Source organism: Solenopsis invicta, chromosome 9 (assembly GCF_016802725.1).
Source record: "Solenopsis invicta isolate M01_SB chromosome 9, UNIL_Sinv_3.0, whole genome shotgun sequence".
NCBI lineage: Eukaryota > Metazoa > Arthropoda > Insecta > Hymenoptera > Formicidae > Solenopsis > Solenopsis invicta.
The window spans coordinates 12,604,000-12,622,437 of NC_052672.1; the positions used below are offsets into that span (position 1 = coordinate 12,604,000).

General features: G+C 32.3%; 2 protein-coding genes across 6 annotated transcripts in view; one reads left to right on the plus strand and one right to left on the minus strand.

Moving 5' to 3' along the window:
* The window catches only part of LOC105198030 (mitogen-activated protein kinase kinase kinase 13), a 25,889-nt gene extending 12,038 nt beyond the window's left edge, over positions 1–13,851 (plus strand). Inside the window, exons 3-12 of one of the 5 annotated variants that reach the window (XM_026134687.2) lie at positions 6,017–6,300; positions 7,229–7,415; positions 7,502–7,693; positions 7,968–8,394; positions 8,782–9,008; positions 9,145–9,595; positions 9,901–10,298; positions 10,638–10,817; positions 11,122–11,323; positions 11,736–13,851. In XM_026134687.2, coding sequence (XP_025990472.1) covers positions 6,017–6,300; positions 7,229–7,415; positions 7,502–7,693; positions 7,968–8,394; positions 8,782–9,008; positions 9,145–9,595; positions 9,901–10,298; positions 10,638–10,817; positions 11,122–11,323; positions 11,736–11,855 — 2,668 coding nt within the window. In that variant the 3' untranslated portion in view covers positions 11,856–13,851. The remainder of the gene's footprint in view (positions 1–6,016; positions 6,301–7,228; positions 7,416–7,501; positions 7,694–7,967; positions 8,395–8,781; positions 9,009–9,144; positions 9,596–9,900; positions 10,299–10,637; positions 10,818–11,121; positions 11,324–11,735) is intronic. The other 4 variants (XM_039453895.1, XM_026134688.2, XM_026134690.2 and 1 more) reach the window with 4 other exon arrangements.
* LOC105198073 (armadillo repeat-containing protein 1) lies at positions 13,837–16,856 on the minus strand. The gene is made up of 4 exons (XM_011164718.3): positions 16,049–16,856; positions 15,587–15,922; positions 15,277–15,489; positions 13,837–15,140 (listed from the first exon to the last, which is right to left on the minus strand). Exons 1-4 carry the CDS (start codon positions 16,205–16,207, stop codon positions 14,973–14,975), a joined length of 876 nt encoding a protein of 291 aa, XP_011163020.1. The 5' UTR covers positions 16,208–16,856; the 3' UTR covers positions 13,837–14,972.
* Between the last annotated feature and the right edge of the window lie 1,582 nt (positions 16,857–18,438).

Here is an 18,438-nt window from a genome sequence, read left to right on the forward strand (position 1 = left end):
CGCGCTTGGGTCTTGAAAGGCCCACGATGTCTGCTGAGGTTTAATAAAAATCGAGTTGCATACATGCTACATTAATTTCTGTGTAACGTTTCTTGTTTCTCGTGAAGTTATAATTATGTTATAAAGATGTGTCGTTTGCACAAACAACCGATGTTATATATGTATGTGATTCAACTGCGTTACAAATACAAATCTCACTTCTCGTATCGTCGAGTCAGTGATGAAATAGCAATTTTTTGCGGAACAAATCGACGCAGAAGAGTAGTGTTACTCCGTCTTTTTAGAAACCGAGTTTTAACATGATTGACAGGTTTCAGATGTAATCAGTCTGGTTTTCAAAAAAAATGTATTCTCGCTATAAATGCGTTGTTATAAACAATTACGTATGCATATTTCTCAAATATAATGCAAATTTCTTTCGAATGTATGAGAGAGTGATACGGTTACAAAACAAAGCTATTTACGTATGTGCAATTAAAAATAATAAAAAAATATGAACAGAAGCATAAGACGGCCCGAATTTCCACGACGTTATCGTACGACGTGCTCAATCAACAAATATTATCAATATTATTTTTAATACTCCTTAATACTTACCGCATTACGAATAATATTAAAAATGACGTTAATATTAAATAATATTACATAATAATATAATAAATAATTGAATTAAACAATATCAAAAATAATAACTCAAATTAACTTGTTACACAAGTAGCAATAATAGCAATAAAATACAATGTGAAATTGAAAAGGATAAAAAATTAAATACACCGTGTGACGTGATATAAGAATAATGTACTTATCGTTAGATAAACTCATTAAATAAAAATAGCTACAAAATATAACATAAAATTGAAAAAGAAAAATAAGAGGTACATACAACGTATGATGCAATACAACTAATGCTAAATAATATAAAGAAGCCGTCGGCGTATTTGTTTATGACGACCAGCACGGCCCTCATTGAGTGACGACAGCAGACAGCTGATACGAAGGCCACGGTAAACGTGCATGCACGTACTATGCATTTACTCGATTCGCTCGTTATGCGGCGTGTCGGTTCTTGCATGTACATTTACGCTCGGCTTCTTACGATAAGAGAAGGCTGTCCCGAAGACAATCGTTTTATCTCGAAGCCGCGGCGATCACCCGCGATCCTCTGTCAAGGACACTGCCACTCGTGTTTCCAAGGCCACTCTCACTTCCTGAGCTCACTTTTGTACGAATTCCCATTCTGGCGTGTTAAAAGTCGAACCTATTAGCAGCGACGATTGATTTTTTATTCAGAAATAATTTTAAATCGGAAAATGAGAACTTTATACTTAACTACCATTAATTTATTATTGAAAACTGCATTAACTTAGGCGATTTGATTGTTATCAAGAAATATAGAAATTTGGCTCAAAGTCGAACTTTATTCGTATTAACGTTAGAAAAAAAAAATGTATATCTTACCCGAAATATTTTAATAAATATAATTTTTTATAAAAACATTTTTTCCCCTAATTTCACGTTTTTTTTTTGCAGTTTATGCAATTGTTACATACACGTATGGAGAGTTTACGATTGGAAGGTTAAAATTTTTTACCATCAGACTTTCAACAGGAGCATTTACTTATCTAATGAATACGACTAATATTTCGCAATATATGTAGTGATAAAAGTGTCTAACAAGTGACACTGTCATCGTTGGAGCACGCGACATGATAACGGCATGAAAATACAGCCGGTATATCGGCACTGTTTTGATATTTTTCACGACGCGATTGACGGCCCGTTCTACTTCAACTACAGACGCGTCGGCGCTAGTCATTTACATATTTTGAATAAAGTTGTCGCGCACTTAGGATGTTTTCCCGCGTGTGCTGATTAATTATCAATAAAATCAACAGCTGATAACTAGTTTAAACACAATATTCCAGCTTGTTTATACCACCTCACACGCTTACGAAATTCCTGCTTCTCTCTTTATACAGAAAACAATTAGTATCAACTCAACAATTCATTGTTTCACGTGTAAGCAAGAATAAAATCTTCTTGGAATTAATCTTAAGCAGCAGACATAATTTTACATGAAGAAACTTTCTTCATGTTAGCAAATTATGTCCGCTTAGATTATGAATTCTTTCAAGATTTGATATTCTTGCTTATATATGAAACAATGAATTGTTGACTTAATACTAATTTCTTTTTCTGCGTAGATATTGGTCGCGTTCAGCGGGATATTTATTTTGCAATTGTTGCAAGTTTTCTTCGATAGGATTATTTCTCTAGATCTAAAAGTATAATACAATCGGCGCGAAGAAAACAGTTGCAAAATAAACATTATGCCGAACGCGTCAAATATTGTTTGACGTATAAGTATCGAGATCGTGAACGTTTTCGAATGTGCTTTGTCCGGAAAAATTTTTGAAGGACGCTGATGCAATCATTCATCGTTGTATTTCCAGTTTTTATCGCTAAATGATCGTATCGTTCCCATATTCTCACTCAGAAGACGTGAACCAAATCAATGAAAATGAAACTGATCGTGCCACACGCAATCATATACATTAACGAGATCATAGCGGAATTTTGAGAAGTTAGCAGTATAGTATGCCTTAAAAAGGAAGTAAAAATGGAGTAAAAAAATATCTCCTTGACTCTTTATCCAGTGGTTTTAATTTTAAGTCTACAAACCTAACTTTCTAATATATTGGAATAATATAGGATTGATAAGCATTTTTAGTTAAAAAAAAATTTTTTTGTTAATATTGTGATTTGTGTAAAAAAAAAGAATAAGAAGAAACTAGAATTCAAAGCTGATGAACATCCGTATACATGTTTGTCGTGTACATCGTTGTAAATAACACCGCTCAATCTGAAACAGATAAAGATACACTTATGCGCTTTACATAAATAAATATATATCTACGATACACACAAATATTATGTCATACGAGCAAAGGTGAAACAAATGCTAAACATGATTTGAAATTTTAACCATCAATTTCATCAGTTTTACCGTCTTTGCTTGGGAAGCATTTGAAAAAAAAAGAATTTATCTTTCGAAAACTTTCCTTATCTATAGTTTGATGCCACATCATATGCGTTTTAATATTAATTGATTACAGTACTTGAAATAACGTACATTCTCTATTAAGATGTGTTTATATATAATATTTTATTTAAATTATTCTGATACATTATACATTATTCTTATCGTTTACTCTTTTTATTACACCTTTATTTTTATATTGCGATAAAAGTGTGACACCCGGACACGTTTGAGTAACTTCGGGAAGTGAGCAACTGTATTATTTGCATAGATTTTTTTTCCCCCGAAGAAACACTAACACATTCCAATAAATTCGGTTTTGAATTTAAATGGAAAGAATCCGTCCGTGAGACGTTAAAGAACTTAGTAGAGCATGACTAGTACTATCAGTCGAGAATTAAATTTAGAAACATGTATCTACATGTGTCGCAGTCGCGACGCGACGTAAAGACCGCGATCGATATCCGCGTTGCATGCCACATTGTTGCATTCCACTAAAATGTTCTTCCTACGCTCATAACGAATAAAATGCCCGATAACGCGGTGCCATGTTATCAAAGCCTGTATAACGTTAATCTCCGCAATGAACATGAAATGTTAAATCGTATTAATCGAAATTACAGTGGGCGTGACATTTCGTGTCTCTTCAACGCGAATGCGATATCAATACATACAAGGTGTTCAATAAACTCGGTCTCGAATAATTTAACTAATTAATGAGTTCATTATCGATTTTCTCGTATGAAAGATTTTCAGGAAAAATTGTTTCACTGCGACTTTTTAACAAATTTTTTTTTATAAAATATTTAAATAATTAAATTGTAGAAAAATAAGATTTAATCGAGTTCAATTGAAAGCAGCTATGTATTGATAAAAATATCGGATACAAAGCTGTGTTATTTTCTTTATTTTTTAACTTGTAAAAACTGAAAAAAGTTCTTTATAAAATACTTTATCTTTGTCTAAAAAAACTTTGCAATTAAGAAGCTATTACTCTCCTTTCTTCTTAATTCTTACATAAAAGAAGTTAATATCTCATTAAAAGAAAATTGGAATTGCGGTCAGAATCTATTATGAAAAATATTAACACTTTGTGTTTCCTTTGTATTGTACTATAAGTACACTACGTAGATACTGATTCAATCCGAAATAATGGGAGTTTTTTCGACACTTGTCAAATGCGCCCCGTACTCACCGAGAGAGAAAGAGAAACGTAGATAAATATGTCCACCACTTAGTGTGTTAGCTGTGAAAAGTCATTGACACAAACGCAAACCTTTTGCCACGTGTAGCCTTGAAAAGACGTCTGCGAGCGAGGCGCATTGCGATTGTTATCGATACAATATCACCTTTTGGTAGTTCTCGAAGCAGAAAGAAAAGGCAGATAAAGTAAATTCTCGGGGTAAAGTGGCGTGATATTAAGTTAATTAGGAATAACAAACAATACAAAGAGTAATGAAATTCTACTGTTGTTTTAAAAATATTTAACATTATTAAAACGAACATTAATTAATTGATAGCTGTTTTAACTGCATTTATAAGTATAATATCAAGGTTGAATCGGGTCTCATGCTGACAATATCTTGATAAAAATGGGGAACTACTAAGAATCTATTTATTTTACTTGTTATCGTGAAGAACATAACGATTAGCTGATAACTGATGCGTAAAAAATGTTTGGATTCCAATAACGATTCGATATTTTTGATAGATATTGTCTAGATGATGTGCATTTTTTGCTACAAAATTTAAAATGATACCCCCAAACGTATACTTTTACTTAAATTGCTTTTCATTTAAGACAATGTTGAGACATTGCTATTTAGCTTTATTTACATCAATGCTTACATCTGCACCAAGTTCGTGATTCAGAGAATTCAATGATTTTAATTAAATAAAGCTGTATCGAACAATTCTAAATGCATTGAATCTTGACAAAAGCAGATTTTGGCGCTTTGAATTTTACAGGCATAGCTGTGTTTAGTATCATCTATGATACCCAAATCCTAAACTGAACTAGAGACCTTATAATCAGAATCTGACTATGAGACAGTTTTTATTAGTTTGCTTCCGCAAAAAAATAGAAGAGAGAATGAGCAAGAGCTAGTATATCTTTTTTTCGCAGGATCTTTCTTATATTTGCTTTATGGGTAAACGGTACAGAATCCCTAGTGTATACGTGATCGAAAATCCGTCATTGAATATTGACATAAGACCATCCATCGATTGATATTGCTTGGCGTGACGTCCGGCATGTTCGTCGTTTTCTTATCGGACGCATAAAGATAAAATTGTGTACGATTTTCAGTTTCTCTTGTTGCAAATGATTCTTTATGCAACTCAAGATAAATCTCTCATTTTCTTGAATAAATATTTATTTATCTGCAGTAAAAAGACAATAGAAAAATATGGAAACTTATGAAACTATACGATTTAAAAATGGTTTTTAATATTTTACAATATTTATTTTAATTTTTGGGAAGAATGACTGCATATTTACAATTAAACATTGCTTCGTAAATCTTTTCTGTGTTTGATTAAACACAGGTGTGAATAATATATAATTTTATACAATGAAATAAATGCAATACAATATATAAGCAAAGATAACATACGTTATTACGAATACTATATTTACATTCTACTCATTTCTGAATATTTAAAGAATACATATCGAAAATGCAAATATATACATGAAAGTGGAATTAATTTCGTAGTTAATTCCGCGTGCTGTTAATTCCGCGGCCATCGCTTGAATCGTGAATTTCAATTACTTGTTTACGAATACACATGCCCCTTATACATAATACATTGGAATTTTATCATTGGTTAATTTGAATCTTTTGTTTCCGATATTTGTACAACTTTATTTCGGGTACATTATCGTAATGTATTATGATAAATGTGCATTGCAAAAGTATGAGTATGATTTGCATCAAATATTAGCGGAAATTTGTAATCCATATAAATTTTCAGCATGCTATGCATCCAAGAGGAGCTGGCTCAGCTGAGTGAAATCACGGGAAGCCCCGAACGGCTAATCACCGAGCTACGTGAGGTTCAATTGCCCAACAATAACCACCTCAATTCCGCGAGTAACTCCAGCGATGCCGCGACAAAATGCGCTTCCGGATCGGAAAGCATGGATTCTCAACGATCGAGTTGGGTCGAAGGCATCCTGGGTTGCATGCGTCCTGTCTGGACCATGTTATCGAAGGCTGCTATTAATGAAAAAATCAAGGGTCTTTCAAGTAAGTTATGTAAGTTTTCACGTGGCTTTTTCGTCTTGATTATTTTTTTTTCTCTTTTGAAATTAAGTTGCTGTGTGTTTAAATATTTTGTGTAAAACTTTGCATTTTACATTACAGTAGAAATAGCGAGATGTAATCATTATAATAGTTCTTTATAACTAAAGGGCATTTGAAGCAATAAAAAAACCTTTTTTTGCAGCGAATATAAGTAAACAGTGTAGCAAAAAATCGTTGTAATTGGAAAAACTTCATTAAAAAATCTTATTGATTTTGATTTTTGACCCTTTAACTGATGACCCTTTTGACTCATATTTTGCTTTAAGAGAGCTAAGATTCTTAAATGCTAGACGTCTACTTTATAACTCTATAAAGTAGAGGTGTGCGGGTACCCGAGATTTCGGGTTCAGGTCGGATCGGGAATTTTTTTCGGGATTGGGTCAGGACCCGAAAGATTGTTAAGTTCGGGTACCCGAAACTTACGGGTACCCAAAGTCAAGTCGGGATCAGAACTTTACAAACTTTCGGGTCCCGACTCGATCCCGAAAAAAAAATTCCGACCCGACCCGAAGCTCGGGTACCCGTAATTTTGGGTACCCGCACACCCCTACTATAAAGTTAAAAAAATTAAGCTATTTTTGAAAATTTTTATAAGAGATAAATGGACAGTCAGACCACCGTAAATTAATTATTTATTCAATATACTATAAAATTATAAGATTATATAATGTGCTATGCTGTCCTACTTAATAAATTAAATCTGTAAGAGTATCTATAAATGTGCAAGATTAATTTTAACCTTGTATTTAAAACAGAATCTACAAGTTATGAACGTAATCTTTTGCTTTGAATGCCTGAAATAATCGTAATTTTGAAAAGATGTTTGTTAAATTACATTTAGTGCAATTTTTTATGAATTGCCTTTTATGAATATCTTTAGCTGACGATTGGGAGATACCCTTCGAAGCAATCAGCGAGCTGCAATGGCTCGGATCCGGGGCTCAAGGTGCAGTATTTAGTGGAAAATTATATAAGGAAATAGTAGCTGTAAAAAAGGTGAAGGAACCGAAAGAGACTGACATACGCCATTTGCGGAAACTCAATCATCCGAATATTGTACACTTCAAGTAAGACTGATTATTTCTTCTATAATATTATGATATAAGTCGCATTATAAAACGCCTCCCATCAAACGCTCGTTTGATGTTTACAGAGGAGTGTGTACTAAACCTCCTTGCTATTGCATAATAATGGAGTTTTGCCCATTTGGACCATTGTATGACCTTCTAAGAGCTGGAGAACCGGTTCCTCCTGCTAGATTGGTGTCATGGTCAAAACAAATTGCTGCAGGGATGGCGTACCTTCATGCTCACAAAATTATACACAGAGATCTCAAGAGTCCAAAGTAAGTAAACAATGAAATGGATAAAATTAAAATCTTTTCGAAATAAATAATAGTTATCAATATTTTTATTAATATTAAAAAAAAATTGATTCCGAAATTTATGAACAGTAAGTAATTCATGAACAGAATTGTAGTTAAATAAGTCTATACAATATGAACTATATGTATAACAAAATTTAATTGAACTGACGATGTAAAATAATCTCTTGTAAATAAAATACATCGAAAATCCACAATAATTGTAGCATAACGAGAAAATCTATCGTATTTGTAGTGTACTAATAGGACAAGGGGAAGTAGTGAAGATCAGTGATTTCGGCACGAGTAAACAGTGGAATGAGATTAGCACGAAAATGACTTTCGCTGGTACGGTAGCGTGGATGGCGCCGGAGGTAATTAGGAATGAACCATGCTCAGAAAAGGTGGACATATGGTCATACGGCGTCGTACTGTGGGAATTACTGAGCGGCGAGATACCTTACAAAGACGTGGATTCCTCCGCTGTTATGTGGGGAGTGGGTAGCAATTCCCTTCATTTACCAATTCCTACCAGTTGTCCGGAGGGATATGGGCTACTGGTTAAGCAGTGCTGGTCGGCCAAACCGCGTAACAGACCTGCCTTCAAACTCATCGAAATGCATCTCGCTATCGCGGCTGTTGATGTACTCTCCACGGAACCTGAGGATTACTTTAAAGCACAGGTATAACTGCTTTTTCTTAACTTTGGTATAATGAACATTTTTTTTTAGAAATCTAAGCTCAATTGTTTGATTGAATAATAATATAATAATTCAATATAAAGTGTCTATTAAATAAGCACAACATAAAATTATTTTTTAATGTTATGTGATAATATGATATATTTAGCTTAATTTTGTATTATTTATAAAGATGTTGAAAAATTCTTATTTGCCTTTTAGTTACATTACATACAATAAAAGTTAATAACAAATAAAATTTTTCAATAAACTGCAAAAGAAACAATTTTGACGAATAATTAACAAAATAAATAATTAATAACGAATTGTTTTCTTTAGAATTATTAATCGAAGTATGTAGAAAAGTGAGGAATAAAATTCTTTTGGTAGCAATCTTGGAAGAAGGAAATACAGGAACACATGAAGCAGATGCCACTTTTTACTAGTACCGATCCACGTTTCGAAGCTGAGTTAATACGACGGAGGAAGGATGAACTACGACACGCTCAGGATGTCAGAGAACACTATGAGCGCAAACTCGAACGCACTAACAACTTATACTTGGAACTGAACGCTATTCTACTGCAATTAGAATTGCGCGAGCGAGATGTGATAAAGTGAGAAAAATACCATAATATATAATACATTATATGTATATATTATGTGTGTGTATGTGTAATATATTATGTTGTACACAATGTGTCATGGAAAGCTATGCTATATTATTTTCTGCTTTTTTTTTTTTAAATACAGACGACGCAGTTACGCTTTGCATAACCGCTTTGCGCTTACAAGACAAATAGCACAAGACTGTAGCCGAATAGCAAAAGACTGCAACCGATCTCGCACATTTGGAAATAAATGTCTGGTTTGTCTCAGGAGAGAACAGCAGTCAACAGGATACAAGCAGTATAAGAAACGTCTTGTCCGTCCTTTATTGAAGGCTCAGGAGAGGCTATATCGCAGACGGAATGGCACAGTGCAGTTCTCTTCCTCGACGCCTACTACTCCCCCGTCGCCCACGGATTCTCCGCAGAGCCCCGTCAAAGCCACCATGTACACACAACTGAACGAATCCAATCAGCCGGAAACTGTTTTAGCATCAAACAATAGCTTCAAACAGCGTAAATACAGGCATCGTCGAGTTGGTTCTGGTTGTGGTCTGAGTTCCAGTCCTAGATCGAGTCCTCATCGTGAAAGAAAGGTGAAAAAATAGTGATCTAGAATAAATAAGAATCTAGAATCTAATCCAGAATAAAGAAAATAAAAAGGAATTAAAGAAATAATTCAATCGTTGCCTGTCAACTCTTTCAATATTTTTCTTGTGATTAATTTTTTGAATTTAAATTTTTTATGGAAGACCATATCATTTTTATAAAATTATTGTAACTTAATTTTATGAAAGACTCTATTACATTTATTAAAGTAAATTATATAAGTTCATAGTTTCTCAAATTCTTAAATGTATATTATATACATGATAATATATAAGATATTTCCTAATTATAGAGTATAGAGGTACCTGCAAGATTCGTTGACAGTCACACACAAACGGACATCCTGGACATTAATGAAATGGAGGATCACATTCCGATAGCGAATATAGCGCTTTCTTTACCAGAAAAATCCTCGATGGACCTTATCAGAAGACATTCATTGAATAAACTAGCGACAGAATGCTTAAATGGGAATCCAATTTTGTCGGAAACGCACTATCCGATGCAAACTAGTTCATGTTCCAGTCCCGAGCACTTAAATGAAAATAATTGCAATGGAAACGAACGTTTGAAGGATTGTAGTGACGACGACAATCTTGAGACTCTCGGCAGAAAAGTCAGTGAAATTATTAATGCGAATCGTCTTATCATTGACAATGGAAATGGCGATGATATCATAATCTCCCATAGGTATACATAATAATAATATCTGCGAAGCATGATTTAATTTTGTTCTATAATTTGTTAATCCTTGAGTAAATTGATTTATATGAACTTGTAGTGATGTAACTTAGGACCCAAAGAATATTATGACTTATTCTGAAACAAACGCATTAAAAAGTACTTTTATATTTATTTATATATTTTTTATTAATAATTCAATCCTTCTATTTTTAATTAATTAGAAATTTAAACAATTTTTGAAAGTAGAATATTTCAATATTTTACAAAATACATTAATTTACATCACTTAAGGATTAACTTTGATAAATATAATTCAATATTTATTAAATTAATCGAACTTTACAGTAGAAATAAAGAAGATTCAGGCAAATTATCTGGGCACTATGTGGAACAATCAGATATTAAAATACGAGCTTCTTCGGACAATACAGATGATCGCGAGGACGATGCTTGTGAAGAAAGCTGGTCGGATGAAGAGGGAGAGGATCCAAGTTATACTTATAATTATTCCTTAAGACGAAGAAGGTATTTTAATTAATGAATACCAATTATTTTTATAAGTATTCTACATTTTATAATTAACATTGAAAGATTTGATTTGATAAATCAAATTCTTACTTAAAAAAAAATTTTTTTTAATATATTGTAAAGTTAAAAAATTATTTTTTAAGTAGAAATTTATCAAATAATAATTTCAACTTTTTAGAAAATACATTAAATCTGTTGTAGAATTTTATAGTAAAAATTTTTTATAAAAAGCTTGCCATTTATTTTACGTACATTTTATCAGTCATGTTGAGAATTACATGTTTCTCCGAATATTATATAGTATCGCAAGGAGGCCGATTGGTCCCGGATGCAGATTACGAAGATCTAAATTAACATCAACACCCGGGAGAATACAAGGGGCATTAGCTTCTGATGAGGAAAATACTTCTGAATATTCGCATCCTCCGTCCAGTCAGACTTCCACCTTAGAAAGTAATCCGGATGTTCAAAGAGTTCTTCGTAACATACATCATTCCCAAAAAGTAAGTAAATTGAATAATAATATTTATTTTTACGCGAATTCCGATAATTGTAAGATTATGCACTGAAAAATAATTGTACAAAAATATAACCTTAGATTTATTACTTTATCATGCATTGTCACAAACGAGTATACCACATGCGAAAGTAACACAAATTATATTTTGCAAAACATAAAATATATTCAATAATAAATGCTATTGTGCATGGTAATGAGAATTGTGCATTTACAAAAATTGATGTATTACAATATTGAGAAGAAAACATGTATTAAGCAGTTTTGAAATAGATTTTTCATAATTATTTTTCTATCACATTTAGTTTTGCGCAAGTGGTGGTCAAATTTTGTAAATAAACATAATATATTTAAAAAAACATGAAATTAAAAAGTGTGTACATTTAATTTAAATTTAGAGAAAGGAAATAGACGACGTTTCTGACACATCGAGTCAATCGGAAACGGACGAAGTCAGCGAAGTTACAATTGCATCTCAACCGGCGAGCGGATCAATGAAGATGAAGAGCCGAACATAGATTAGTTATTAGTATAATTTTTATATCTGATTTTTTTTATCATTGGTTTATAAGTTAGAGTTACTGCCTAAGTGAAATTCAGTAATTCACGTCATTCTTCATTCTGTAACTTATGTTGAATATTGTAGATATTTATCTATTCATACATGTATATGTATACACACACATACATAAATGACATACATATATACTTGCATCTACATACACATTTCCAAATATAAACATGTATACATACATATATTAGAAGTATGTAATATTATTTAGGAAACAATTCAGTAAGCAAATAATTCGAGAATTCGAGACTTTACATCCTAATTGATTATTCAATCCAATAATTTTTGAAAGCATTCTTAATCATCGTTTAATTAGTCATATATATATAGAAATTGCTAAAAAAATCAGATTAGTATTACTCAAATTTATTTGAGTTATTACGCAACATTTTTTGATAGCACATACAACAGTGATTGTAATGTAATTTCCGTTCAACAAATCTAAATACTGCTTCGAAGGATATTATTCGCAGTGATGACATTAATATTATTCGGAATTGCTGTATACAGCGGCCATTTTTATGCTTAACATTCATCAACTGTTATAATTATCATTAATAAATGTGTTAAGCTAGTCCGCGGTGTACTCTGCAGATAAGAAGAATCATGTATTTATTTGTTTCATGGCATCTAATAATTCACAGTTCTTTTTCAAAATACGCATATGTACTAAGTCACAAATCTAATTTGAAACTGTGCATACCCATTACCATAGAAATAAGTTTTTATTGCAAAATTTCAGGCAGCAACAACTCTTCAAATTCGCGTATTTCCCTGCTTATGTATGTGTTTGTGTTTGACGAAATGGGAGGGCAGCTGTAAATATGTATGATGCCTTCATAGTTATGAAAGCATCTAGCCGATGATATTATGTATATGCACAGTTTAAATGCATTCTCTTAAAAAAAAAGGAAATAAACTCGAAACAGAATAGGAATGTACAATGTAACGAATTTTATTATGACATAAGTGCCTATGGCAATTTGCATGCATCGACCGCGTCGAAGTGTCTAGTGAAAATTAGAAAATTGATAATAATGCAATTTAGTCTTTGAAGCATGTATTGAAAGATATTGTTGTACCTGTACTTTTATATTTGCAATATATTATGGATACGAAGATGTTAGGCAAAAATCGAAAAGTAAGAGGAAAAAATACAAAAAATGCAAAACTCTCTTCCTCGGAATCTACTGTATTTACAATAAGAGGAATACATTGTACTGTCGCATGTATTTTCCAAGACATATGCTCATACGTAAACTTAATTCTTTTTTTTATTTCACAGCCAACAAGAGTCAGAGAGCGCAAGTCTATAGTGACTATTGTACTTATTGATTTCAGCCTAAGCATTTAATGTATAGTTTAAGAAGCGAGTTGTATTGCGCGAAATATAGTCAAACGTGGTGCAGGTTACGCGAGTTTCAAAACGAAGCTCAACAATAGCACTGGACGTGAACCTCATACTCATTCCGCGACAACTACCGGTACTAATTAATTATTGTAAGTTGTATCTCTCTGTTTCACACGCGCATGTCTACAAACTATTTCGTTTACTCGATTACAGGAAAAAAAAACGATGTTTTGCATCCATCTATTGTACCTGCTTTGAAACTCAAATTGCCTTAATGACAATTATATACATCTGTATCTGTAAATATAGACAATACAACGGGAACTTAGCGGATAAGCGTAAAGTATAAGATAGAATAACGATTTTGATGTGCTCATCTGAACGAAATAATTTACGAGGCATATTATAAATAGAGAGAGATGTACTTTGTAGTAATCATACGTATTGTATCCATACTTATGCGAGTAGTTGCATAAATTGTTCCTTTTTGTGCAGTGGCAGCTAAAAAACTGACTAGTTCTATTATTATATAATAATAGAAGCAGTACACAAAATTTGTGTTATACATAAAATAAAGTTGATTTACACAACATTTTATATTTTTTTCATTCTTTGTACAAATCCAAACAATATATTGCGCCGCATATTAAGATTACGTGAACAGCACATAACAAGCTTTAAGAAAGAGTTTTAAATATCGTTTCCAAATAGTTTAATGATTTTACATGTTTGCTTTATTCAAAATTGGTCATGAAATTCGATTGTAGTATTGACGCGAATTATTTCGACAATTACTTTAGAGAGTTATTAATTTTGCAAAAAGCATTTATAAATATGTTAATCACATAAATTTATAACAATTATAAAAAAATTATAGAAAAATTAAGTACTGAATTTTTTGTTTTATTTTTAATTGCAAAAGAGCTATATTATTATAGCTTGAATGTCTTTTATCACACATATTTAATATCTACATCTAATTTAACATTTTATATTTTAGAAGAGTTTTTATAATCTTTGTATAAGCTTTTACATATAATCTTTTATATATAAATCTCATTTATATAATTTTTTAAAATTAGATCTTTAATGCATATACAGCATGCATTGGAATTTATATATTTACATATTAGCATATTAGAATTCGATTAGAAGTCTCTGAGATCGGAATATAATAGTTTCGGGGTATGCGTGTGTGTGTGTGTGTGTGTGTGTGTGTGTGTGTAATATGTGTAAAATGTTTTACATACATTAAGTCATAAGATAAAACATGCATAATTGTTAAAATGCGAAAAATAAGAAAGTTAATTTTATATACACGCAAAACACATTTCTTTTTACAAATATAGACATAAAAGTTTAGAAGTCTATTTGTACATGTTAATTTTTTTATCAAAACATGAGTACAAAATAATACAAGTAAAACCAATTAACTCTGGTACTCCCTTTAATCGTTATCGATTATCAACATATTGACAGGAGTGTGAGATTCTAATCAGAATTAACTCTCATCATAGTTACTACTAAAAAATTATTTCATACAAGTCTTTTTCTTTGATGTACATCTATTGAGGTAATGTACTCTATAGATACAAATTGTTTCTAGCCCTTCTCTTTAATAAAGAGATAAATAAACAATTATTCATTTCAAATAAATAAAATTATAATTATAATAGTCACAAATTACAATAATCAGCATTAGAGTTAGAAACTCTACCAATAAAATGAGCTACTTAAAAACTCAGCGGTAGATTTGTATAGAGATGAAGCGCTTTGTTTTAAACCAGTAAATAGTGACACTACTCCTTCCTTATCATCCTCTTCTTCCTCCTCAGGCAAGTAATCAGGCAATCCTTCGCTATCGGTATCACCTTCTTGTATCTGAAAGAAAGTACATTCCATGTGAAACTAAGGTGTATGCTCAACTTCATAAAAAAAATTATATCAAAATACAGAACACATACGCGTCATATAAAAATAGATTATAATTTAATTTAAAAAATGTAATAATTCTTACTAATTTCACGAGAAACTCTTGATTAAATTTGTTCTTCGTAACCAATCTCGCTTCCATGCTATACTCTGTATGTCTATCAATCGCTTCAGCAATCTGTTTCGCAGTGACATAACTCAAGGTACGCATAGTCACACGCTGATGCTCCACGTCGACGACGAGAGAAATAAGACCTTCGATTCTTATCAATATCCCTTCCAATTCGGCGCGAGTCTCCTAATTATTTCAATTATTTTGTTACAATCTTATACAAGTAATTTTATATTTTCTCACAGGTGATGTTAATAAATTGAAATGGACATTTAGTGCTTACCGGTAATAAACCTTGAACATGTAAAACTATTACATGCGTCCTCAATTTTTTCGGCTCTATAACTCGCCTGCAACGGCTACGCAAGTTATATATGGGCGGCTTCATACGCTCTATGTCATTTTTGATGTGCTGCGCTCGACTGGCTATCTTTGGTTCATTTAAGCTGTATTTATTGATAATCGCGTCCAGGGATTCGCGCACACCAAAGGTAGACGTTATATGTATATAATTGTCTACATTCTTAACGAATATCTCCAGAATGTCCAGAGCTAGAGTAACCACATCTAAATCAGGTACTTCCAAGACATACGCTATGTATGATAAGACTGTCTTGTCCTGCAACAAATCAAACAATTAGATGATAATATATTCAATAAATAAAATATTAGTAGCACAAAGTGCTAATTTACGACGCATCTACGAGGTATATCTCGCTTAATTTCTATGAATCAGGTCGTTTACCTTGAGAATCGTGTCGTGGTTCGCGAAATCGTCCGCAAGCTTCCTGTAGTTCTGGAGGGTCTCCTGCAGTTCCTGTGGGTCCATGTCCACGTCCACGTCCACATCCACGTTCACATCCACGTCCACCGTATCAACGTCAACGGAATCCTCTCCGTCCATCGTCCACGAATGTTACGTTGACATCAAACGTACTGAGATTCTTGCGCGACTAGATGCGATTTGCCCCAATGCGATTCGAGAGAGAGCGGGCTGCAGATCAGATTCGAGCGCGATTTCTCGTCCCCATCTCACAGGATAGGCGACGAGACGAAGCCGCCGCTTTCTCCGACCAGACGTTATTACGTCGCAACGGCGCGCGTTAACCTGAGGCCTTCGTTCTAACCTCCGAGTCACCGAGAGCCGCCGAGGAAACGACCGTCGGGAATGTAATTTGCCGCGAAAATCGCAACGAAAGGGTGATTAAACTGTCGCAGTCACACTTGGCATTTGATCAAAATCAATCACGTTGCTCGCACGCGAATTCCCGATATCGATCAGTATCGCTCGCTCTTATCGGAGCTTACCGAAGAGAAGGGATGGAGGAACTGATCGTCACCGGTCGTCTTTTCGACTGACGACCGCGTGGAATGTGTCGTGAATTCTCGATTTTCAGGATCGTAGCACTGTGCGTTTAAAAGCACCTGTCGCGTTCGTATTTGTTCGAAATTTACGATCGCAAAGTATGTGGTGAGACAGTAAACAAAGCGTCAAAGGTGCAACGTCAAAGCGCTCGATATTGGAGTAAATACACGGGCGCGCGATATTCCGAGCGTGCGCGCCCTGACGAAAATTTTCTTACAATTTTTCAGAATTTTTTAAAATTTCTGTATAAATGTTACTCAGCTTTCTCGGATTTTTTATACAAATTAGAACACTTTTCAGAAATACTCATAAAGTCGATCTATATATTCTATATCTTTTCTCAGAATTTTGCACACATATCAGTTGGTAAATATCCTCAAGATTTCCAAGATTTTTTGTTCTATAATTTCTGATAAAATAAAATCTAAAAAAATTAAAAATATTTTTTAAACATTATGGGATGAGAAATCTCTAAATATTTTAAAGTAAATGATTTTTGCTCAAATTATTTGTTTAATTTAAACAATTTTTTTTTAATTTAAAGAAAGTACTGACAGAAATGTATAATTTAATTGTTTTGATTTTAAAAATATATTTCTTTCATTTAAATAAAAATTTATACTGCACAAACAAGCTATATTTCTTTAATTCTAATAAAAGGCACAACCAAGAAATTTCATCAAATCGAAGACATTTTTCTTTAATCGTATAGCAATGCACTTTCTTTGATTCAAACAAATATTTTTTTAAATCAAAAAAATCTTTCCCTGAGTGTACCCAGAAATTTAGTATGATAAAAATAAATTTTTGTATACGTCTTGGTATAGCATAAGGATATTTTTTCAGCAATATTATTTAACACATAAGTAATATTTTATTATTCGATTTTTTATTTAATTTCTCCATTTTTTCTACAAATTAATTTTAATCGCGATTTAACTTAGCTTCCATCTTTCCCTAGCCCTAAGAAATCAATATGAGATTAAATTGAAATTAAATTAAATGACATTAGTAATTCTACATTATCCATTCGACAATACATTATAGCTATAAGTTTCAGTATCACATTTTAGATAATGTGAAAATTGCAATGTTGTATTATAATTTCGTCCTTTTTCGAAAGTAACAATGATGGTGTATATTCATATATTTTATTATAATTAATTCTTATTTGTATGACGTCTGTATCAGGATTTTCCAAACTTTTGTCATCGTTTTTAGAACAGAAAATCCACGATCCTAGCTTTAGTAGATATAAAAAAAAAAACGGTTAAGAGGATAAAATAATTATTTATTTGTATTTTATTTTACTGCTATTAATTTGTAATATTTTTTACGAAATATATTTTTTATTTTATTGTTCAAATGTATGTAAACATTGCGCTTGTTTCCTATTTCGATTTTCCTATTTTTCTTAACAGCTTAATGTTGATATCAATACGAATCATTTTCAAGTTCGAGAAGTTTGTTAACTGTAACTTATTTAGCAATTTAGTTTTAATTCCTATCTCGTTGAAAATCCAATTTCACACATGCACGCGTCGTGAAAAGGAACAGAACTCTCAAAGCTCTTCGATAGAAAGCATTGAATACGTTTGTTGAATTGATAACCAAATCGAATTGTATCAATTTTTTTTAATTAAAATTCATTTTCAATAAAATATCTTCTGATAAATCAACTAGGTCTTCGGCAGCCTTTGTCGATGTACCAGTAGTTACACCGTCACCAGGAAATTAAAATGTAATAAATTGTAATTTAACATTCTAAA

Excerpts from the sequence above, each read along its gene's own strand:
- LOC105198073 (XM_011164718.3), bottom strand. The coding sequence starts at position 16,207 with ATGGACGGAGAGGATTCCGTTGACGTTGATACGGTGGACGTGGATGTG. Across the intron at positions 15,923-16,048 it reads ACCACGACACGATTCTCAAG|GACAAGACAGTCTTATCATA; the intron begins GTAAACGACCTG and ends GATTTGTTGCAG. Across the intron at positions 15,141-15,276 it reads AAGAGTTTCTCGTGAAATTA|ATACAAGAAGGTGATACCGA; the intron begins GTAAGAATTATT and ends ACTTTCTTTCAG.